The sequence below is a fragment of the Cyanistes caeruleus genome, chromosome 2 (assembly GCF_971803275.1).
Source record: "Cyanistes caeruleus chromosome 2, bCyaCae1.hap1.1, whole genome shotgun sequence".
NCBI classification, from domain to species: Eukaryota; Metazoa; Chordata; class Aves; order Passeriformes; family Paridae; genus Cyanistes; species Cyanistes caeruleus.
In genome coordinates, this window is record NC_141702.1 from 34,185,509 (window position 1) to 34,204,007 (window position 18,499).

General features: G+C 36.3%; 1 protein-coding gene across 2 annotated transcripts in view; it reads right to left on the reverse strand.

Annotated features, from left to right (window-relative positions):
• The window catches only part of ME1 (malic enzyme 1), a 153,552-nt gene that overhangs the window by 53,538 nt on the left and 81,515 nt on the right, over nucleotides 1–18,499 (reverse strand). For both annotated transcript variants that reach the window (XM_086876440.1, XM_086876441.1), the window contains exon 6: nucleotides 13,428–13,531. In XM_086876440.1, the coding sequence (XP_086732566.1) occupies nucleotides 13,428–13,531 (104 nt within the window). The remainder of the gene's footprint in view (nucleotides 1–13,427; nucleotides 13,532–18,499) is intronic.

The window sequence follows — 18,499 nt, forward strand, 5'->3', positions numbered from 1 at the left end:
AAATACAAAAAAAAAGCTTGTTGGTGCAGAAGGTTGTGCAAAATTTAATGTTTATCTGGATCCCTCTAAACAGATCAGCTCTGCGTGCCACTACTTGACCAGAGCAGATCTAACTGGAAGAGACTGAGCAAAGCTGTGAAAAAGGGGGCTGCATCTCCAGCATTAAGACCAGATGGTTGTTACATGGAAAACAGGTGTGATCTATCACTGGAAAGGAACAGATCCACATGCAAAAAAGGAAAAAAGGCATGCAGAGCAAACCTGACTTTCTCAAATACATTTCCAAAACTCACTCATAATGACAATATAATTTTGACTGTAATTTTATGTTGCAGGATTAATCAAGTAATACATACCATCTACAAAAATAGTCCCCAGGCTTTCACTTTTTATTTTTGTTTAGTAATAGGGTATGTGACTGTAAATATTTTGAAAGTCTATATAACAGATTTGGAATTATACCAACAAAATGAATAGTAGTATAGGAGCAGTCCTTGAGACAGTAGGATACGTGGCGAAAGTTCTAAGTCTGTATTCACCACACAGCCTTTTTTTGGATATTTTGCAGAATTCAAATCATAAACAGATGTTTGTGGAAAGAAACTGTCTCCTCTTTCTTACATACAATGTATTAATCACTCTAAAATAAGACTATAAAGATAGTATCTTGCTGAGTCTTTTGTACTTCGCAATGTTACTAAATACTTAATTTACATCCCATTTGGGACAAAGCTTAAGAAGCAAAATTTGAGATGCTCCAGTGATCTACAAAAACAGTTATAAAAACTATTTAAATATTTCTTATTTTTGGTGGAGACAGTGATAGCAGGGAAGTATTAAAGAAGCTGAAAAGCAGCAGTTGTTGCTTATCAACTGTTTATCCCTTAATAAAAGAAGGGTGGGAACTGTGGTGCGCTATGACAGAACCAAGCAAGGAACCACGGACGTGGGACATAGAGCAGCTGACCAGAGCATGACAGAGACAGCAGAAATTAGGAGATCATGAAAGTGATTAAACAGCCAAACCAATGTATTTAGAAAACCTGACTTGGAACTGCAAATCAGCAATCCAGGAGAATATAAAGGAGAGAAAAGCTGTGACATAGAAGGATTACAGACAATTATAGGTGGGAACAAAAATGGCTAAGAACACAGGTAGGATTAGGATTGAACAAACCTATCCAGAGAGAATTGGAATTCATTTTCTCATTTACCAGTGAGGTAGGGTGCTGCCATGTTAAGCAAAAAACATCCAAGACACATCACACCAGACAAGGTTATTGTCTTTAAAAGCTTCTACCACTCCCCCACCAAGGAAGGAAAAAAAATTCAAGCAAACCACAAATAGTTGCGTCATGGCATTCAAAACCCAACTATAGTCTATACCATATTAGGGGGGGAAAAAGTCATTCTGACATCAGCTGGTCTATCAGAGCTGCTTGAATCCACAAAATCTGGCAAATTACTTTTTTACTCTAGTTGTGGTTTGGGGGCATTTTTTAGATGCCTTCACTATTCTTAACCCACATCATCACTGGGATAGAAGTTGCAGTACTTGAGGGTGGTGTAGTTCCCTCATTCATCATGGTCCTTGCTGCCAGGAACCTGAGTTTAGAGCAGAAAAGATATAACCCACTGGTGGTCTCAGCACATCCAAGAGGAAAGCATACAAAAAGAAAATACCAGATTTTTCCCAGCAGAGGACCATTTACTATTATATCCTCTTTCTGAGGATACAGCAGTCATGCCTTCATTAAGAGTTTCAAGCTGACATCTCTGAGCAGCAGAACACTGGATTTTATTGACTAATAACTAACTAAGAAAAGCAGATGTTAACCTTATTAAAAATTAAGGAACTCAGTTTCCTGTAAATGTGTCATTTAAGCAAAGTCTTCAACCACAGGCACATTCTGAGTCCCAGTGTCAGGTACTGCAAGTGAAGAGTGTCCCTAGCACAGAGGGTAATTAAGTCTGTAATTACTATAAACTGCATAACATTTCACAATGATAAAAGTAATCTAAGCCAGGTCTATTATGGTAACATCAGGGCTGCTCAGAATTTCAAAATTATTTCATAGCACCCTCTTGCTTTATGACTGATAGGTGAGTAGCACACCAGCAATTCTTTTCCTGCATCCTACTTCTGACAAAAGTTAGTCCCTTCTATTTTAAAAGCATTATACTACCAAAAATGGAGAAAAGTATTTTCTTTTCTAATGGAAATAACTATGATCAAAACAGAAATGCTTTCCATTCTAGCCATTCTTATCTAAAGGAGATATTTACTATAGTTTGTACTATACGTCCACATTTGACTTCTAAAACTGAACACAGGAGTGGAGTTTGATGCCTTTTTTTAAAAGAAACATTCTTTTCCTTGTGAAAAAGCAGAAGATAGCCTTGGCCATTTCTCTTAGAGTGATTCAACTACTTCAAAGTCACTTCTGTAACCCAGGAGAAGAAATGCAATGAAAAAAAAAAGCTCAACTTTCTGAGAAGTTTAGTTAACATTCATTTTTCACTTTTACGTTTTACATTATAGAACTGAGCATTTGTTTAAAAGTGTCTTCCAACTCTGATTTCATATTTATCTCCTTGCTTAGTTTATGTCAGTGCAGTTCAATTACATACCTGAAACCCCACTAAAACATCTACATGCACAACAATAATTTAAAATACTCAGGCACAGAACATTACCTAAAATCTCCATCAGCAATACTGCTATATTTATCAGTGAAAAAAGTTACTTTGGTGAATTTTCCCATTTTTTCCAATCATAGCAAGATTTCTAACACAGAAAGAAGGCAAGGCAACAAAAATGAGATGAAATTTGAAAACTGTGACAGTATTTATTCAAGCTAAAACTAGTTTAGTGGTTTTCTTTGGAGCACAGACTATGCTCTTTGTCAAAAATCTGTTTTGTCCCATGTTCTATTAAGTGGTTCTTTGACATTACCTCTGCTCTGTGAGCCAAAACTGCTGCCAACAAGCCTCAACTGTGAAAACACTATAGCTCTGTTGACCTCTTCAACTGTTTATATTCATATTAATTCCTTATTTTTGACCATCTGACCTGCTGCTCCCAAACACAGAGCAAAAAAACTTGGTTTAAGCACCTTATTCTGTCCTGCACACCTACAGTTGTATAAAACAGCCACTTGCTTGTCTTCTGCTTAAAAGTTTTCTCCATAACATGATTGTATACCATTAGGTACAGTTACAAAATATCAAAATTATGGAGTTTTAAATACGACCAAAACCCAGAGAAGCAGAATGATGGCTACCAGACATCATTAAAGCAGCTCTGCCTGTAGAGCTCTAAGAAGAAGACATCTGGGACAAACACACAGCAGTGCCAGCTCTTATTATTGGTCCAGAGACCAATTCTTAGGAGCTGCCTGCCCAGCTGGAGGTGTCTGTTAATGCAATAGAGCAGCACAGCTGCAAGAGGCTGAGTAATTCAGGTAGAATGCTGGTTAAAAATGCACAGTGGATTCTATACACCACAATCTCACTGATTCTGAATTTTTTGCCAACAAGTCACTTAAGTGTCTTTAGGCTATGGGCCCGCAGCATCTGAAGGTGGTGCTGCAATTAAGTGAGGATGTGCAGCTGAACTTGACATCAGGATCATACCCAGTACTCCTCACATATATTATCTCAAAAATGGCCACCGTGCATTTTACTTAACAGCTACAGATGAGCAGCTGGTTCCCATTTTGAAATCTGATTTGGAAAATACACAAAACCAGCTGCACTCAGTTCTCTTATCCTGAAAATACCATTCCTTAAAAATATTTTCCATATATAATTTACAGCTTCTATACTTTTCTGGCAAAGAAAAGAAAACAAGTCCTTAGACTGTGTAGTCTGGCTTAAACTGAAAAATCACTTCTTTTAAACAAATTTAGAATAATTAACAAATTTAACAAAGCATTTCTCTGTATCTGTTGTGGCATTCTTAAATCAGCTGGTATAAACGAAGGATGAATTATTAAACTGTTTGCTGAGTATAAATTCAGCAGAATCACAGTTGTCCCACAGCCAAAGAAATGTAGTATTCCAGGAGTCTAACATGTGCTCACATTATAATTAATTTTTCAGAAGACTGCAATCAAAGATTTTAATAAAAACTTTATAATGTAAAAAGATCTCTTAATGTCTGGATCATGATATCCTGATAGAGAAATGGACTCCATAGGTTTTCAGATGACTCCAAGACTGACAAATGCAAAACCTCTCATAAGAAGACTTTCTATTCTATAGCTACTGAAAAGGAATAAATAAATAAATAAATTTTAACAGTGCAGAACCAAAGTATATGTTAAAAAGTTAAATACTTCAATATTATTGCTAAATTTGGAGATTCTCATAGCTGGTTGAAGCACATGAGATATGAGATTACTGTGTGAACTGCAGGATTGCAGAAATTGCACAAATGGCTTCTGTTCTTACATATGGGGCCACAAACAGAGATGACATCTAGGCAAAAAATAAGCTGATTAAACTTTTTCAAAGCATATACACTTCCTGAAATTAGCTAAATTTTTTGTGGCAGATTATGGCTTATTAAAAGAATAGGTTTTTTTTCCTGCATTTTTTCCCTTCAGATTTGAAGACTCTTCTATTACTTGTAACTATCACAACATTTCTGTTTATCTAACAGGCACAAATATGCTTGCTCCTATTCATATGCTCTGTTGGAGGAAAAATACCTCCTGTATGAGGTATATGAGCTCTATCCCAAGAAAGAGCAAAGATCCCAAATATCTATTCCACAAATGTCTGTTAAAATAGGGAGACAGAATAAAAAAGAATAAAGAAATTTACTTACAGCAGTAGAAATTAATCACAACGCAATTATAATCAAATTAATTTTTCGCATTCTTTAACTAAGTATTTCAGAAATAATATCTTCTATGGTTCTGTGATTCTAGAAAGGTGGTTTTACTTTTTCTAGCAGTATTTAACTCCATTTTTATTAAATTATGCATAGTTCATTTTGAACAATCCCTGCTAGCAATCTCTTTCCAGTAGCCATTTAGGCTTACTACAGATCAGCAAGTACATGAACAATTAACTTTGCTGAAAAAAATCCACCAAATTCTGAAATGTCATTCTCCAATTATTTTCTCACTGTTTCAAAAGTATAATGTTTGAAATGGACAGCTTTCTGGTTTTGTACAGTCAGATCCCATTTTTAAAAGGAGAAATATCAGTGACATGGTGCCACAGAGAAATCACTTAAGACTTTTCTTCTGCAGGAGCCAATGCAGGGAGAGCAGTAGAAATTCTTCCCACCATGTTATTAGGAAGATGTAAAAAATAAGGGACTAAGAAAAAAGGATCTTCAAATCACTCATACCCCAGTCTAGTTTTAAAAATGTCTTCCTTTTTTTCTCTCATATAAACCCCCAGTTATATAAAGATGACCTATGAGATCACAATTATCTGTTTCTGGGGATACAATCAGCATCCTTTGGAATTCCAAAGATCTAGTTATTAAAATAAATTCACTTACAGAATTGCAAAGAATTTTTATGATTTTGCAATTAAACAAACACATTAACTACACAGATAACATGATTTATTCAGAAGTTGTTAACACTGGCAGCATTGTTGAGTGTCTGTGAAGCGTCAGTTAACTGCACTTACGTATGGTAGTAGGACTGAAGTGTTATATTGCATTTCTCAGCCATGGGTAATATTTTTTACAGTGGTTTATAAACACCAGTGATGGCTAATGCAAAAATAAGACGTGCATCTGGAGCTTCCAAAAAGGGCAAAAAATTCTGAAGATACCAAATACTGTCTCCTTACCTCTAGATTAAAAAAACAACGATGAGTCAGTGAAATTAATCAATTGTATGATCTTGCAATTAAGAGCATCAGTCTTTAGCTCCCTTCAATCAAGCAAGCTCAGTTTGTACAGGGAGACTGCAGGGATAGAAGGAGAGAGGCAGTTCCCAGCATTCAACCAATAACGTACACAACTCCAGAATTCAGTTCTGGAATGCTTTTAAATCCCAGTCCCAAAACCCTGGCAAAGTGTTCATATGACAAGGCTTGCACAGCTGAAAGACTTACACGGCCATAACCTCAGTATATAATTAAATACTTGCATTTAACAAGTCAGCACTTAAATCCACACTTAAGCACCAAAAGAGAAGTATCCTGATTTCCAGAAGTGCTGTTTGTCCACACTTCAGTACACTGTGTGGCTAGGCAAGGACATATGGATTACCGCTAGGATTGTAGGATGGCCACAGAAGCCACTGAAATTTCCATTGCAATTTTCCTAGGAAGACTGAAAAAAAAAAGTTGTTGAGTTTAGCAAGTGCCCTGTCTTGCAAAAATCTCAAGGGGCATGGATAATTAAATTCTGAGGATATGCTCATTTGTCTAGTCTGGGACTAGCTCTTCAGCTAATGTCACTGTCAATTTTTAATACAGTGACAACAACACTTAAAAAAAAAAATGATACTTGGGTATGAAAAGATCTAAACTTCAGTTCTAGGATATCCACTGAAAATCCATGGCAATGTATCTATTCTCTCATGCTGGATTTTATTTAAAAAGGATACAACTACCATGAAAAACAGTATAAAAATGCAGTTATACAACAATTTGCAAGTACCTGACATACAAAACAGTGAGCCATGATGGCTTATTGCTAAATCAGCCAGTGGCAAAACAAGTCAGTAACAACCAAATGATGAATAGGTTATATCAGTAATATTTAATAATGGCTTACTATTCGTAGGCAACCAGACAGCAGAGGCGCCCATGGGGATGGGCTGATCCACTGCCATAGATAGGAATCTCAGCAGCAACAGTTTGGGTGGGATACTCTGAATAAAGTACAGCAGTGTTGCTCTCTGGTAGAGGTAAAGGACCAAAGAGAGATGAAGCACTGACGTACTCAAATCCAATTAGCCAGATTGGACTGAAAGTGACTGGAAGTTTTCCTGAGAACTGAAATATAGGCAGAAATACTTCTTGACTTCTAGTGGTAAAGAGAGAGAGCTGGAATAAAAGGGACAGATAAATTACTGCATTCTGATGTGAACTAAAGCCAAACTTTTGATATTTTACTTTACTAGAGTTTCCAAAGTAAAACTAGAAAAAAAACCCCAAAAACCCTAAAAAAAATTAAAACACAAAAAAACCCCACCAAAAAAACCCTACAAAAATTTTAAATAAAAAGAAAAAAAACACCAGAAACTGCTGCTTTTGACAGCCTGGAAAACTACAGTACTTCCATAACAACAATATAAACGTTGTTAAAATATTACACTCACACAAATTATTCAAATAAATCAACATTCACTCCATTTACAATACAGTGCACCAGCTAACTTCTGTTGGGAATGCTGCCCACCATTTGCTGGAGCTATAAAAGATGAAGGAAAGTAACTGAGATTATCCAGGCCTTTTCCATTTGAAAAATCCCTTTCTAAAATAGTTTGGAGAAGAAAAGACTAGGAACAGCATGTTCTTCACTTCTTGAGTTTTGAATGGCTGCAGCAAGTCTGTGACATAATTAAGCATTATTAGAACATGAATACATCCAATTTGAGCTCCAGATTCAGTTTTGGTACAAGAGGCATATTAAAAATACTAAAATATTCCCCCACTTTCTCTATCTTATCTCAAAATGCAAGGCAATAACCTTCCCTCTCAGTACCATGTTTGAATGGTTTATTTCTTCAAGGCTCCTCTGATGATATTTGCTAAGAATTTCTCTAAGGTCTTGCATCACGAACAATAATAGATCTCTCCCTGAAAATGAACTTCATGTGATTAGGTTCTGTCTATCCTGCCATGATTTTCCTTCACTGACAGACTCACTTTTCCTTGCACTACTTACTGCATCCAAAAAGTCTGCAGAGCATATATTTGTAACATTTCCAGCAATCAGATATGATTTAAGCACCAAATGAACCAACAGGAAAGGGAAGGATACAAGGCACTAAATAACAAAACCAAACTGACAAAAAATTTCTTCCCTACATTCTTCTTTCCGTGATGTATTTATAAGGATACTCATACTAGGAGTGAATTAATTAACCTACTCCCCCTTACGTAACAGAACAGATGTCTTCTTTCCTCCACGTCAGAGTTCCCTGGATCTGGCAACTGAAAGAGTGCCAAATGTGCACATAAGCATCCCACCTCAAGAAATACAGTACGGTCAGCTTACTTCTCTTTTTTCCTTACACAGGCAAGCAAGGAGAATTCCAGGCAGGGTACCACACTAAGCACCATGGCTTGGGGAAGGGCTCAGGGTTCCTTAACAGCCTTCCTAGAGATGGCATCATCTGTTGACAATTTAAATGTTGCAAGTGGAATGAGTTACAAGTCATCATAGTTAATCACAAAATTTGAAGATTCTCCTCAAGCAAACCATCATAGTCGCCTGAACTATTAGAACAAAATAAACCCTGATTATGAAACTGTTTGAGTTTTCCACAGCACTGTCCATTACCCAAAGAAACAGTTCCTTATTTAAAACCACAGTGTGGGGTTTCTTGAGTCCAAGAGCCTCTTTTAATAATCAAACAAGCTAAGGAGCCTTCTGAATGGTCTTATATCACGAGTACAAAAAAGTCCAGCTGGGAGTCAACGTGGGCAAGGAAGTTGCCAGGTAGTTTCAGGAAGAATGTAAACCCATGAACAACTGGAAATGAATCCCAGATGTAAGCATGGGAAGGAGGTGAGGGTAGGTTCAAAGCTCAATTGTAGCTGTAGTCAAGGCAGCCTATGGGCTTCTGCTGAAGGACCCATCTTTCTCATCTCCAGCTGTCCCCAGTGATCCTCATTAGGAAGTCAATATTCACTGCATGGCAGAAGGAGCAGGTAGTCATAGACCTGAAAATTTGCTACAAAGGGCCTAAGTCCCTTAGTAGGGAAAAAATCTCTATACAGAAAGATCTTCACTAAGTCTGCCATTGGAGGGAGTTGTTGCAGCAGCGTTTTTCCTGCACACTTTCTGACAGCCACTTTAGCTCGATCAATATGGGAAACATATAGGCATGATATTAAGTCTTGGTCTTGCACCACTACAGTGCAAAAGAGGACAGAGGCACCAATGCTCTCACAACCTGTGCTTGGACATACTGTCAGAATGACTGTGTGGTCCAACCACTCCTTAATGATGCACAGATATATGCACCTTTTAAGTTGACTTCCTGCCAGTACGCTCTCTTGCCAAAAGTAAGGGCTGTATGAATTAATTAGTCACAAATTGAACTATATTCTAATGTAATCTACTAAATGAAAACAGCTATTAAAATATTTTTCTATTTTGATTTTATGGATATATTGCTTTTACAGTTGTTCTCAAAGTTAGCTAAACCATATTTACCATAAAACACTGCTTTAAAGTAGTACATGAAGAGAAATGAAATACTGCTACCATCTGTGAATAAGCAAATGAGGAATAATGACTACATCATGGTAATTTAGGATGGAACACAGTGAATTACAATTGTCAGCAGCTTGGTTTATAGCTCACAAACTTGAGAAAAACACAGCATATAGAAAGAGTGGGGAAGGATTTAATCAAAATATCATTACAGAAGAGAATGTAAACGACACATGGCATTACTTTTCAAGGGTCCACCACTATTATTTGTATCCTGTAGTGTAACTGAAAACTTACCATCACACATACACAGAAAGAGAATTTCAGTGATACAGGGCTGCTCATATGCATCACAAATCCACAGGGTTTAGCTCATAACAGAGTAATAATTCCATCCAACTCTTTGAGATTGTGGTAGGTAGGCAAGGAAATAATCTATGGAAATTCCACCAGATTCTTTCCATTTTCTAAGTTTTCCTATCTGTTCATAGGCCACAGGTGCAAGTTAGTATTTTCCCTGCCCAGTATAATGACTTCCATTGGGGATGATCTGTAGCAGAAAGCAAGCTGGTAGGATGCTGTTCTTCCCTACTCTGACATTCTTTAGAGAAGTTCAGGGTGGTGTTATCTTTACCAGATTTGTGAAAATGAAATATCCTTTGAAATAGGGAAAAAGTTTCCGTCCTCTTTAAATCTACTTCTTGCATTAGACAAGGAAATACAAGTCCCTGTTATTGAAAATATGCTTTTTTCCTCTCCTTTCATTTCTTGTTCCACCTCTATTCTACATATTTTCCTCTCAGCTTCATTTCCATAATCCTGTCACTATTGTATATGAATACCTTTTGGCCACTGATATATTTCTCTTTGCATCATCACAGTCAAGCAGAGAAGAAACAGGAACCGGAATAAAAACAGAGTTATTTTCTCTGGTTACACAGGAAGCTTTGGTGGATCAATCCCAGCTACCAAAAGTGTTGTTTAGCAGTCCCTCCTCTCAAAGTTTCCTCTGTAAACATAGATATTTAAGAACAACTTGTCATTTGGAAAAATGTACTTGTGTCTATAAAATGTTTTATGACCCATTTCTCCACAGGGCAGAAACTTAACAAATGTTTCTGAATTCCACTTGGTATTAGGTTCCTCACTGATGAAGACAACGGTCCATTTTTTACTCCTGTCATAAAATATTCTTTCCACTCAGAATATTCCTGTTCCTCTAAATTATTGCACTGACACAAAAGCAAGAATCACTTGGTAATGCTCAGAGAAATTATTTAATCTGCCCTCAGAGAGGTAGCTGCTGGCATTGGTAATAAATAAATAAACAGATATATGTATACATATGTAAATAAATAAAAGCTGTTCACTGGATATTTATCACCAGAAATTCAGATACTTTCCACATGTTCCTGCCTTCTCTCATCTGGGAAAAATCATAATGTACTAGTTCCATTCTGCATGAGAGCACACTGGTACTGTACCAAAATCTTTTAGTAATGATTAGCTTAAGTTTTGGTTTTGTCAGTTTGGTTTGGCTTTGTTTTTTTTTAATATTAATCCTGACTCTTTCATAAATAATTTTGTTCCATAAGAACTTTTTTGGGGTAAATATCAGTGGAGGCTGGGAAGAGGAAAGTATTACAGTTGATGAAAATGTACCTTTTTATAAAGAATTTTCTATGTTATCATGCCACTCACTGTATAAAGGTGACATTTCAACATGAAACACTATAAATTATGATGCATCAGCTTATAAAAATCTAGATTTTCAAGATTTAACAACCAATCAAGATGACATCTAGGAAAATTCCCTGGAAGTCAATAAAAAGCCTGTACAGAGTGCACCGCCCTATATTGCTGCCCACTCTGTCTTGCTCCCAGGCAATGCTGCTATAACCTGGCTCTCACTTCTGCTAGCATTTGGCCTCACTGGAGAATTATGAAGGTGAAAAATATCTAAAACAGGTATTTCACATAGGTATTTCTAACTTAAGACTATCTGTCATCATCCTGTCTTTAATTTAGACTTACTAAAAATACATGACAGCCTCATACTTTACAATGTTCATGATTATGTATGTCTTGGGGATGTACTGAAAACACCACGACAGCAGATTTCACCAGAATTTATCCCATTCCCAGAACTGTTTAGGCAGTGCTAAATAAGAAAGCTTCTTTTGGAGCACCATGGCAATAACTACAATAAATATGAGTAACACAAAATTTAACAGACCAAACGTGCATCTAAGATTAGCAATGCAAATACTTGCTCAGTGAAACAGCCACCAGAAGGCCAAGAAAAGTGAAAAAAAGAAAAATATAATAGAAACTTTTGTAAGGAAAAAACAACTATCATGTAAGCAAAGTATACAATTGCCTAGATCACCATAATGATTGTAAAGGGAATCATGTCCTGCATGTTTAACAGTTAGACCTGCTATGGAAGAATCAGCTGTAAATGCTGAGTGGCACATTAAACACAAATCTGAATTTAGGGAAATGTCAAATTATTGAGCAATTGAACTTGATTTTGATTTGACTACATCACTTTTCACTTCACCTTAGTAATCAGGTATCATAATGAATGTAGGTGTCACACTACGGACAAAACAATTCACAAGTAAACTATGCAAAGCTGGAATTAAAATTTTTAAGTGATCCACTTAAAACATGAACTTCAACCACTGCTGACCATGATAGATTTAGCTGAGAACAAAGTGATCTTTCAGAAGGTCAAGCAAACACAAATTGCTCAAAATTGCTCAAAATTACAGAGCTTTAAAGTAAAAAGTAAAATTGCTCAAAATTACAGAGCTTTAAGTAAAAAGTGCATGTCAACCAGACCTTCAAACATTACTGAGATAATCTGCTTGACTCTGATTATTTCCTTTAGTATGAAGAACAGTGGTTCATTTTAAAGAAAGGGTGAATTAGAGAATGCATTATGTTAGAGATTCTCAAAACACAGACCACAGAGCAATTTCTAATTCTCTGAACATTCTTTTAGAGAGGTGACTCTATTAGGAAGGTTCACCAATGTTATCTGCAAGGGAATATTCAGCAGAGTAGCAAACCTACAGAACAGGATAGAGCCAAACCAGCAACTTCCATAAGAAGCTGATGATTATGAACAAGGCAGTGGCAGTGGGGATGATGGAGAAGAGTATAGTAGTACATGAAGGAATATGCATTTCAGGCGCAGAAATTAATACCACCTGCTTGGCCAAGTTTCTTTTGCACAGCAACCAACGCAGAAAGAAGAGAAGTTGTGTATGTCCAGATAAGGTCTCAAGTGCAGATGGGACAAAAGGCAAGACTGAGGAGCTGGAAAGTATTTCCAGGTTCCACAGCTCAGCCTCACCTTTGGGAGTAAGATGCAGCAAACACATTCCTCTAAGGAACCTGGAAGTTGAGCTCTTTTAGATATACACACTAAATGCAAACTGGAACTCCAAATATTTTAACAAACAAGGAAAATATGAGTAAACGTGTTATTTGACATGCAAGGAGAATTATTTTATGCATCACAGTCTAATAATAAATTTAACTACTTTCTGTATTGGAGAAGAGAAGCAGCAAAACAGCTGACTTGGTGCAGGTCCATACCATGACATTTAAAATTAAAGCACTGAAAGCTTTGTCCTGTCATGGGTTTGGTGGGGGCAGAGGCAGGGGTTGCAAAGTATGATAGCTTCTTTAAGGCTGCTGACATTTCATGTATGAAATCACAGAGACAGAGAAGATCATGTAGGCACAGCACTAGGCACAGTCAGTGTAGTTGGTAGTAGGCAAATATTCAACAATCTAAATCTTGAAAAAGAAATTTGAAAAATTAGTTATATTCAGATTAATTTTACTGCTCATGTAAGTCATAAGAATGAAATATTGAAGGTAAATAGTTAAGGTACTTGTAAACTCATAAAATACTATGCTCAAAATAAAAATTATCTGGAACCTAACAACTCTGTTGTCTTTTCATAAGCTACTGACCTTTATTTCTCTCAAGATGAAGTTCACAGTGGAATTCATCAATAAGTAGCACAGATATATCGCTTACCTTGCAGTCACAGCTTCCATGAATTCATCAAGAAGATCATCATAGTCTTGACCTCTAATTCTCTTGTGTCTCAGCCCAATATACAAAGGATCTTTCAGCAATGTCTGTTGAAAAAAAAATGTTCGAACTATTACATGAACAAGTTACAATACTACGCTCTTAGTTAATAAGAACGGGACAAAAATACAGTGTTTGAGGATTAACCCAAGCATATGAAGTACATATCAATTTATCCACCTCTACATTAAAACCAAAGAAACATAAAAAGATTAAAGAAATGCCCTTTTGTATCAAGGAAAAGGGATACTCTAGTCTCAAAGCAAGTGTATAGTTTCCAAGCAAAAAAGTAAAGTTTACTCTGGAATGTCAGGTTTCAAAAGTATCTTTTAAGGCTTTAGTTAGTAATTTTCTATTTTTTTTTTTTAGATCCTGAAAGTGCTCTGACATTTAAAAAAAGCCATTTTCCTTAACTTTATCATGTTCCACTAATCTCCCCCAGAGTCCATCCTTCCATCTATGTTTATGAGCTGATACTCAGAAAATGTCCTGCTTTCTAAAATTTAGTATGCCAAAATATACCCAACCCTTTTCCCTTTTCTTTCCAAATTTATTAGATTATCAGTTTATATTCTAGAATTCTTCATTTCAGCTATCCAGGTTCCATCAGTTGGGTATTATTTCTGAATTTGTCTATGCCTAAATTTTGTACTTCTTTCTTTAGCTTTATGATCCATACTTCCCGTAAAAACACTGAGACTGTATCATTCCATGTCTTCACTACTAGAAGGTCTAATATTTCCAAATTAAACTTACAAATTACTAAATATTTACTTCCCCACAGCAATTCTCACGCTTCCACTGGCTCTCCCAGGAACTCAGGTATAAAGACACTTTTTGTTATTATTTCTCACATGCCTCTGAAAACAAATAAGCTAATTTCCCCATTGTATATAGTATGCAATCCTCCCACACATGCCTAAACAGCTTGCAGAATAGGTCAGAAGCTTGACTAAACATTTTTAATCCAAAAACAATTTGAAAACTCAAAAAGGTGGCAGAAATTTTTCTTCAACTATAAAAACGTTGTAAAGAAAAATACAGACCAACTTGCCTTTCCAAGAGAGTCTTCAGAATACAAAATGAAGCAAAAAGTCTGGAAAGCTTTCTCTGCCTGACCCAGGCTGGGAAACAGAAATCTGATTTCTGAATTTTAGAGAAGTGCCTGAATTCCCATCCCAGCTTTTTTTACATTGTAAAACTGAAAAAATTCCCCTGGTCACAAGCCCCTGTTAAAGAATTGTTTGAATCAGTATGAAACTTAAAATCTTTGGTGATATTCTGCATCCCTGGGAGTATCCTGATGCAGACCTATTGATGGAGATGTTTGTCTTTCCCTCTCTTTTCTCTCCACTTCCACAAAGATGTAAAGAAATAAGATTAGAGTGTTTTAAAAATCAAGCAGGTTTAAAAGCTGAATTTTCTTGCTAAATAAAAACTTGCTAAATTAATCACCAATTCAGAACAATTTGTAATACATTACTTACAGCCAAAGTTTTTAGTTCAGCTTTTTGAAGTGAAATACGAATAAAGCTCAAAATTAAAATTACTTTGTAAATGAAGGTGACGTCATTTTATTTATTCCCTTCACCAACACACTGTAGCATTCGTGTCTAAGTAGCATATTTTTTTCAGAAATAATTTTGCCTGTGTATTCACTTTATCCTAAATACTCCAGCAGAAAAATCAAAATAATAATTCTGTACCTATCCTAGATACTGCCAGAAAAACTGGCAAGAGTTTGATCAGGTATCTGTCAAAGTTATTGTCCCTTTTGTATCATCTTCTTGTTTTGATATAATCACTTCAAACTTTGAAGTCAAAAACTATGTCCGAAATTATTTCTTCATTTCCATTTTGAGTTTGTCTAGTTACTAAAAATTACCTCGAGAAAACCTGAAGAATCAAGGATAAATTTATATGTCTGGGAGATGAATTCACAGGAAGTGCAAATTAACTTTTTAACAACAGGAAATCTTCAAGCAATTTTGGAGAGCCCATATGAGTTGCCTCATGCTTCCCGCCAGATTGAGCACACAGTGTTGGAAAGAAGAACTTCCAAGCCTCAGGATTTGCTGTCAGGAGCATCACAGTAGGACTCAGAAACAGCAGTCTCATTTCTAAAATCCCACTGCTGCAATTTTCCAGTAGGCTTTTGCTGTTCCATGTCCTGCGCATGGATACCGCATGTTCCATTGTCCAATTCAGAGTAAGTAACTTAATCGCTTTCCAACTCCCCTAATTTTTCTTCCTAAATTGATTTTCTCTTTTCAAAGACCTTCCACAAGCTTTTTATTAAGCAATGTCTGTTTTTACATTTTATAAAACAATGCTCAAAATGAAAAAACCTACATCTTTGGTCCCTTTATTTTTTAAATTCTGAAGACATGTTTCTAAACTACTTTGCAGCCAGATTGAATCAATCTGATTCCTTCAAGAAGGCAATTTAGATGGGCAGTGATTTTGTGAAAGCTCAAGAGAAACAGGCATCACGTTACTCTGTTGAAAAAGTGCTAAACCAGCCAAGGGTCTGTCTTGAAACACACATAGGCTCTCTCTTACACTCCTTTTGCTACTTCTGCATTTTTCAAGTCTGTGAGCATTTAAATCTATAGTCAACACAAAAACTCAGAACTCCAAAGCAGCTCCATTAATAGGACCCCTGCTTGAGTTTGTTCACCGAACTTTGATGCTGAAATTTAATGCTAAATATTTAAAACTATTATTATAGTGTTATTATAGTTATGCATAAATCTCTAGCCTGGGAAGTCTCACAAGCAGAGACAATTAATTCAGCAACACATCTCTGATGAAAAGCTTGCCCAGCTATATACTCAGAGTTCAGAATTCCTTTACAGCTCAGTGCATTCTGCTTAACAAACGTTACAGTTTGACATGAAATAGCCCCAAAAAGTTCCTTTATGGTCCTGTTTGGAACAAGTATGAAGAAACCCGTGGCGGACACAAAAGAATGAAACATTCAGCAAGTGAAAAGAACAGTGGTCACGTCTGCACCCTGAGTGGCAAACCTTTGTGGAGCCGATCCCTTTCCAAAGGCCACTGAAGAATGAATAAGCTGCTTAAGCACATTATCCCCTTATTCAGGTCAACACCATGCAAACCAGGACTGTGGTGCTTGTTTTTTTTTTTAGAGAGTTCACACATCTTGAGAGATTAACATTTGCTACCAACTATTTCATGGCTTTCAAAACAGATTACCAAAAAACAAGTTCCTTCATACAATCCAGTATGTCAAACTGACATGATGATAAGGTACTTTTCCTCAATGACTTGGGTTTCTTTTGTTACCCAGCTTGTTGTCAAAGCTTAAACTCTGTTTTGTTCTTTTGGAAATTAAATCTCCCTCAAAACATAACTCTCCTTATTCCATGTTAGTGGGTTTGTTATGCATATCACGTGATACTGAAAAAGTTGATGTTTTTAGACATGTTATTTTAAGACTAAAAAAAAAAAAAAAGTTCTGAAACATTTAGGTTTACCAATGCAGTACATTCAAGCTTTAAAAGAAATAGTGTTTTCTAAGAATAAAGGGCTTATTTGAAGTTCTGGTAGTGAAAATCTCATGTAGATCAATTTAGAATTAGCTGTGCAAAATAACTAATTCTTTGAAGCACCACCTGAGCACATTAAAACTATAATGACCTTTGGGGGTTTTAAGAAAAAGGCAAACCGTTTATACCATCTTACTTAAAGAGATCAGCAAACCATCAGAGTTCAAACAAGGCTGAGCTGTGCACCTGGCTCTAATTTAGCTACAAAAGCCAGACCAGTGAAAAACAGAAAACTGCACACTTAAATATTTCATCAGTTGAGCACAAACACACTGAAATGTCATTTATTCCCAAACTTGGCACTGAGATGTTTCTTTGCAACAAATACATACTTTAGTGAACAGCTTAATGGAAAATTGTAGGGGAACATCTGCAAGACCCCCAGCCTTTCCACTGACAAAGATGGAGCAGAGATAGTTCAGAACCAATCAGTGCCACCTAGACAGTGTTTGGTGTACAGTAATGCTTCAGAGTAGCAACTAATTCCACACCATTAAAATGCCAAAACCCTCCAGCAGTTCTATAATGGGAAATGATTTTCACTAGAGCCACAGTTATAGAGGTAAAAGAGAACTGTATTTGTATGAGACATCTGAAGCTTTGGGACAAAGACATGCCACGTGCCAGAAATTAAACACATTTCAGAGCATGACTCGTCTAACAGGACACACAATTACCAAGAACACCAGGGGGAGACCGCTGCTTTTTCAAGTCTTAATATTTTCTAATATTAATACACTCTAAATTATTTTTGTAATTTTCTTGTCTCAGTTCTAACAGGCTGGGGAGGGGCTAGTGAGCACAGGAGGGTTTCTGTTCTCAAGGAAAGCTGCATATTCTAAACTTTTATTTTTGCTCCACAAGACTGAAATTTCACTTCACGTGAAACATCTTCCAATAAAAACAGTTAGCCGGTTAGGAACATGCAAATATTTTTGACTTCAGCTTCAATCAATACTCATTACCCAGTAATCAACCTGCATTCATTTAAACTTTCAGTTTTGTAAGCACTAACATGCTGAATCACAATTTTCTGTCCTTCTAGAACTGCTTACAGCTGCAAAATGTTTTTCATGGCATTAGAAAGTGCATACAAGATTTCAATTTATATTAGACTAGAAAGCCTTTCTTTTCTTTGAGTAAGCTTGTTTCAAAAGTCTGAAATGCAGTATGATGCCCTTAAAATGTGTAACAAATTCTGCATTTCCAAATGGTAAGTGAATTTTGGATAAGTTGAATGCTACTAATTGAGTTTGAGGGTGTAGAATACTTTGCAAAAATAAGTTGCATAATCAAAGAACTAAAGATTTCTTCTGAAGTTTTGTTTTCTTTGAATTACACCAGCCATATGACATACTCACTAAGAAGAGATCATGGCCCCTCCTATCTAAACACCAGACCTTTGTCAACACATTTGCAAATGTTAGCAAGGGGCCTCTTGCA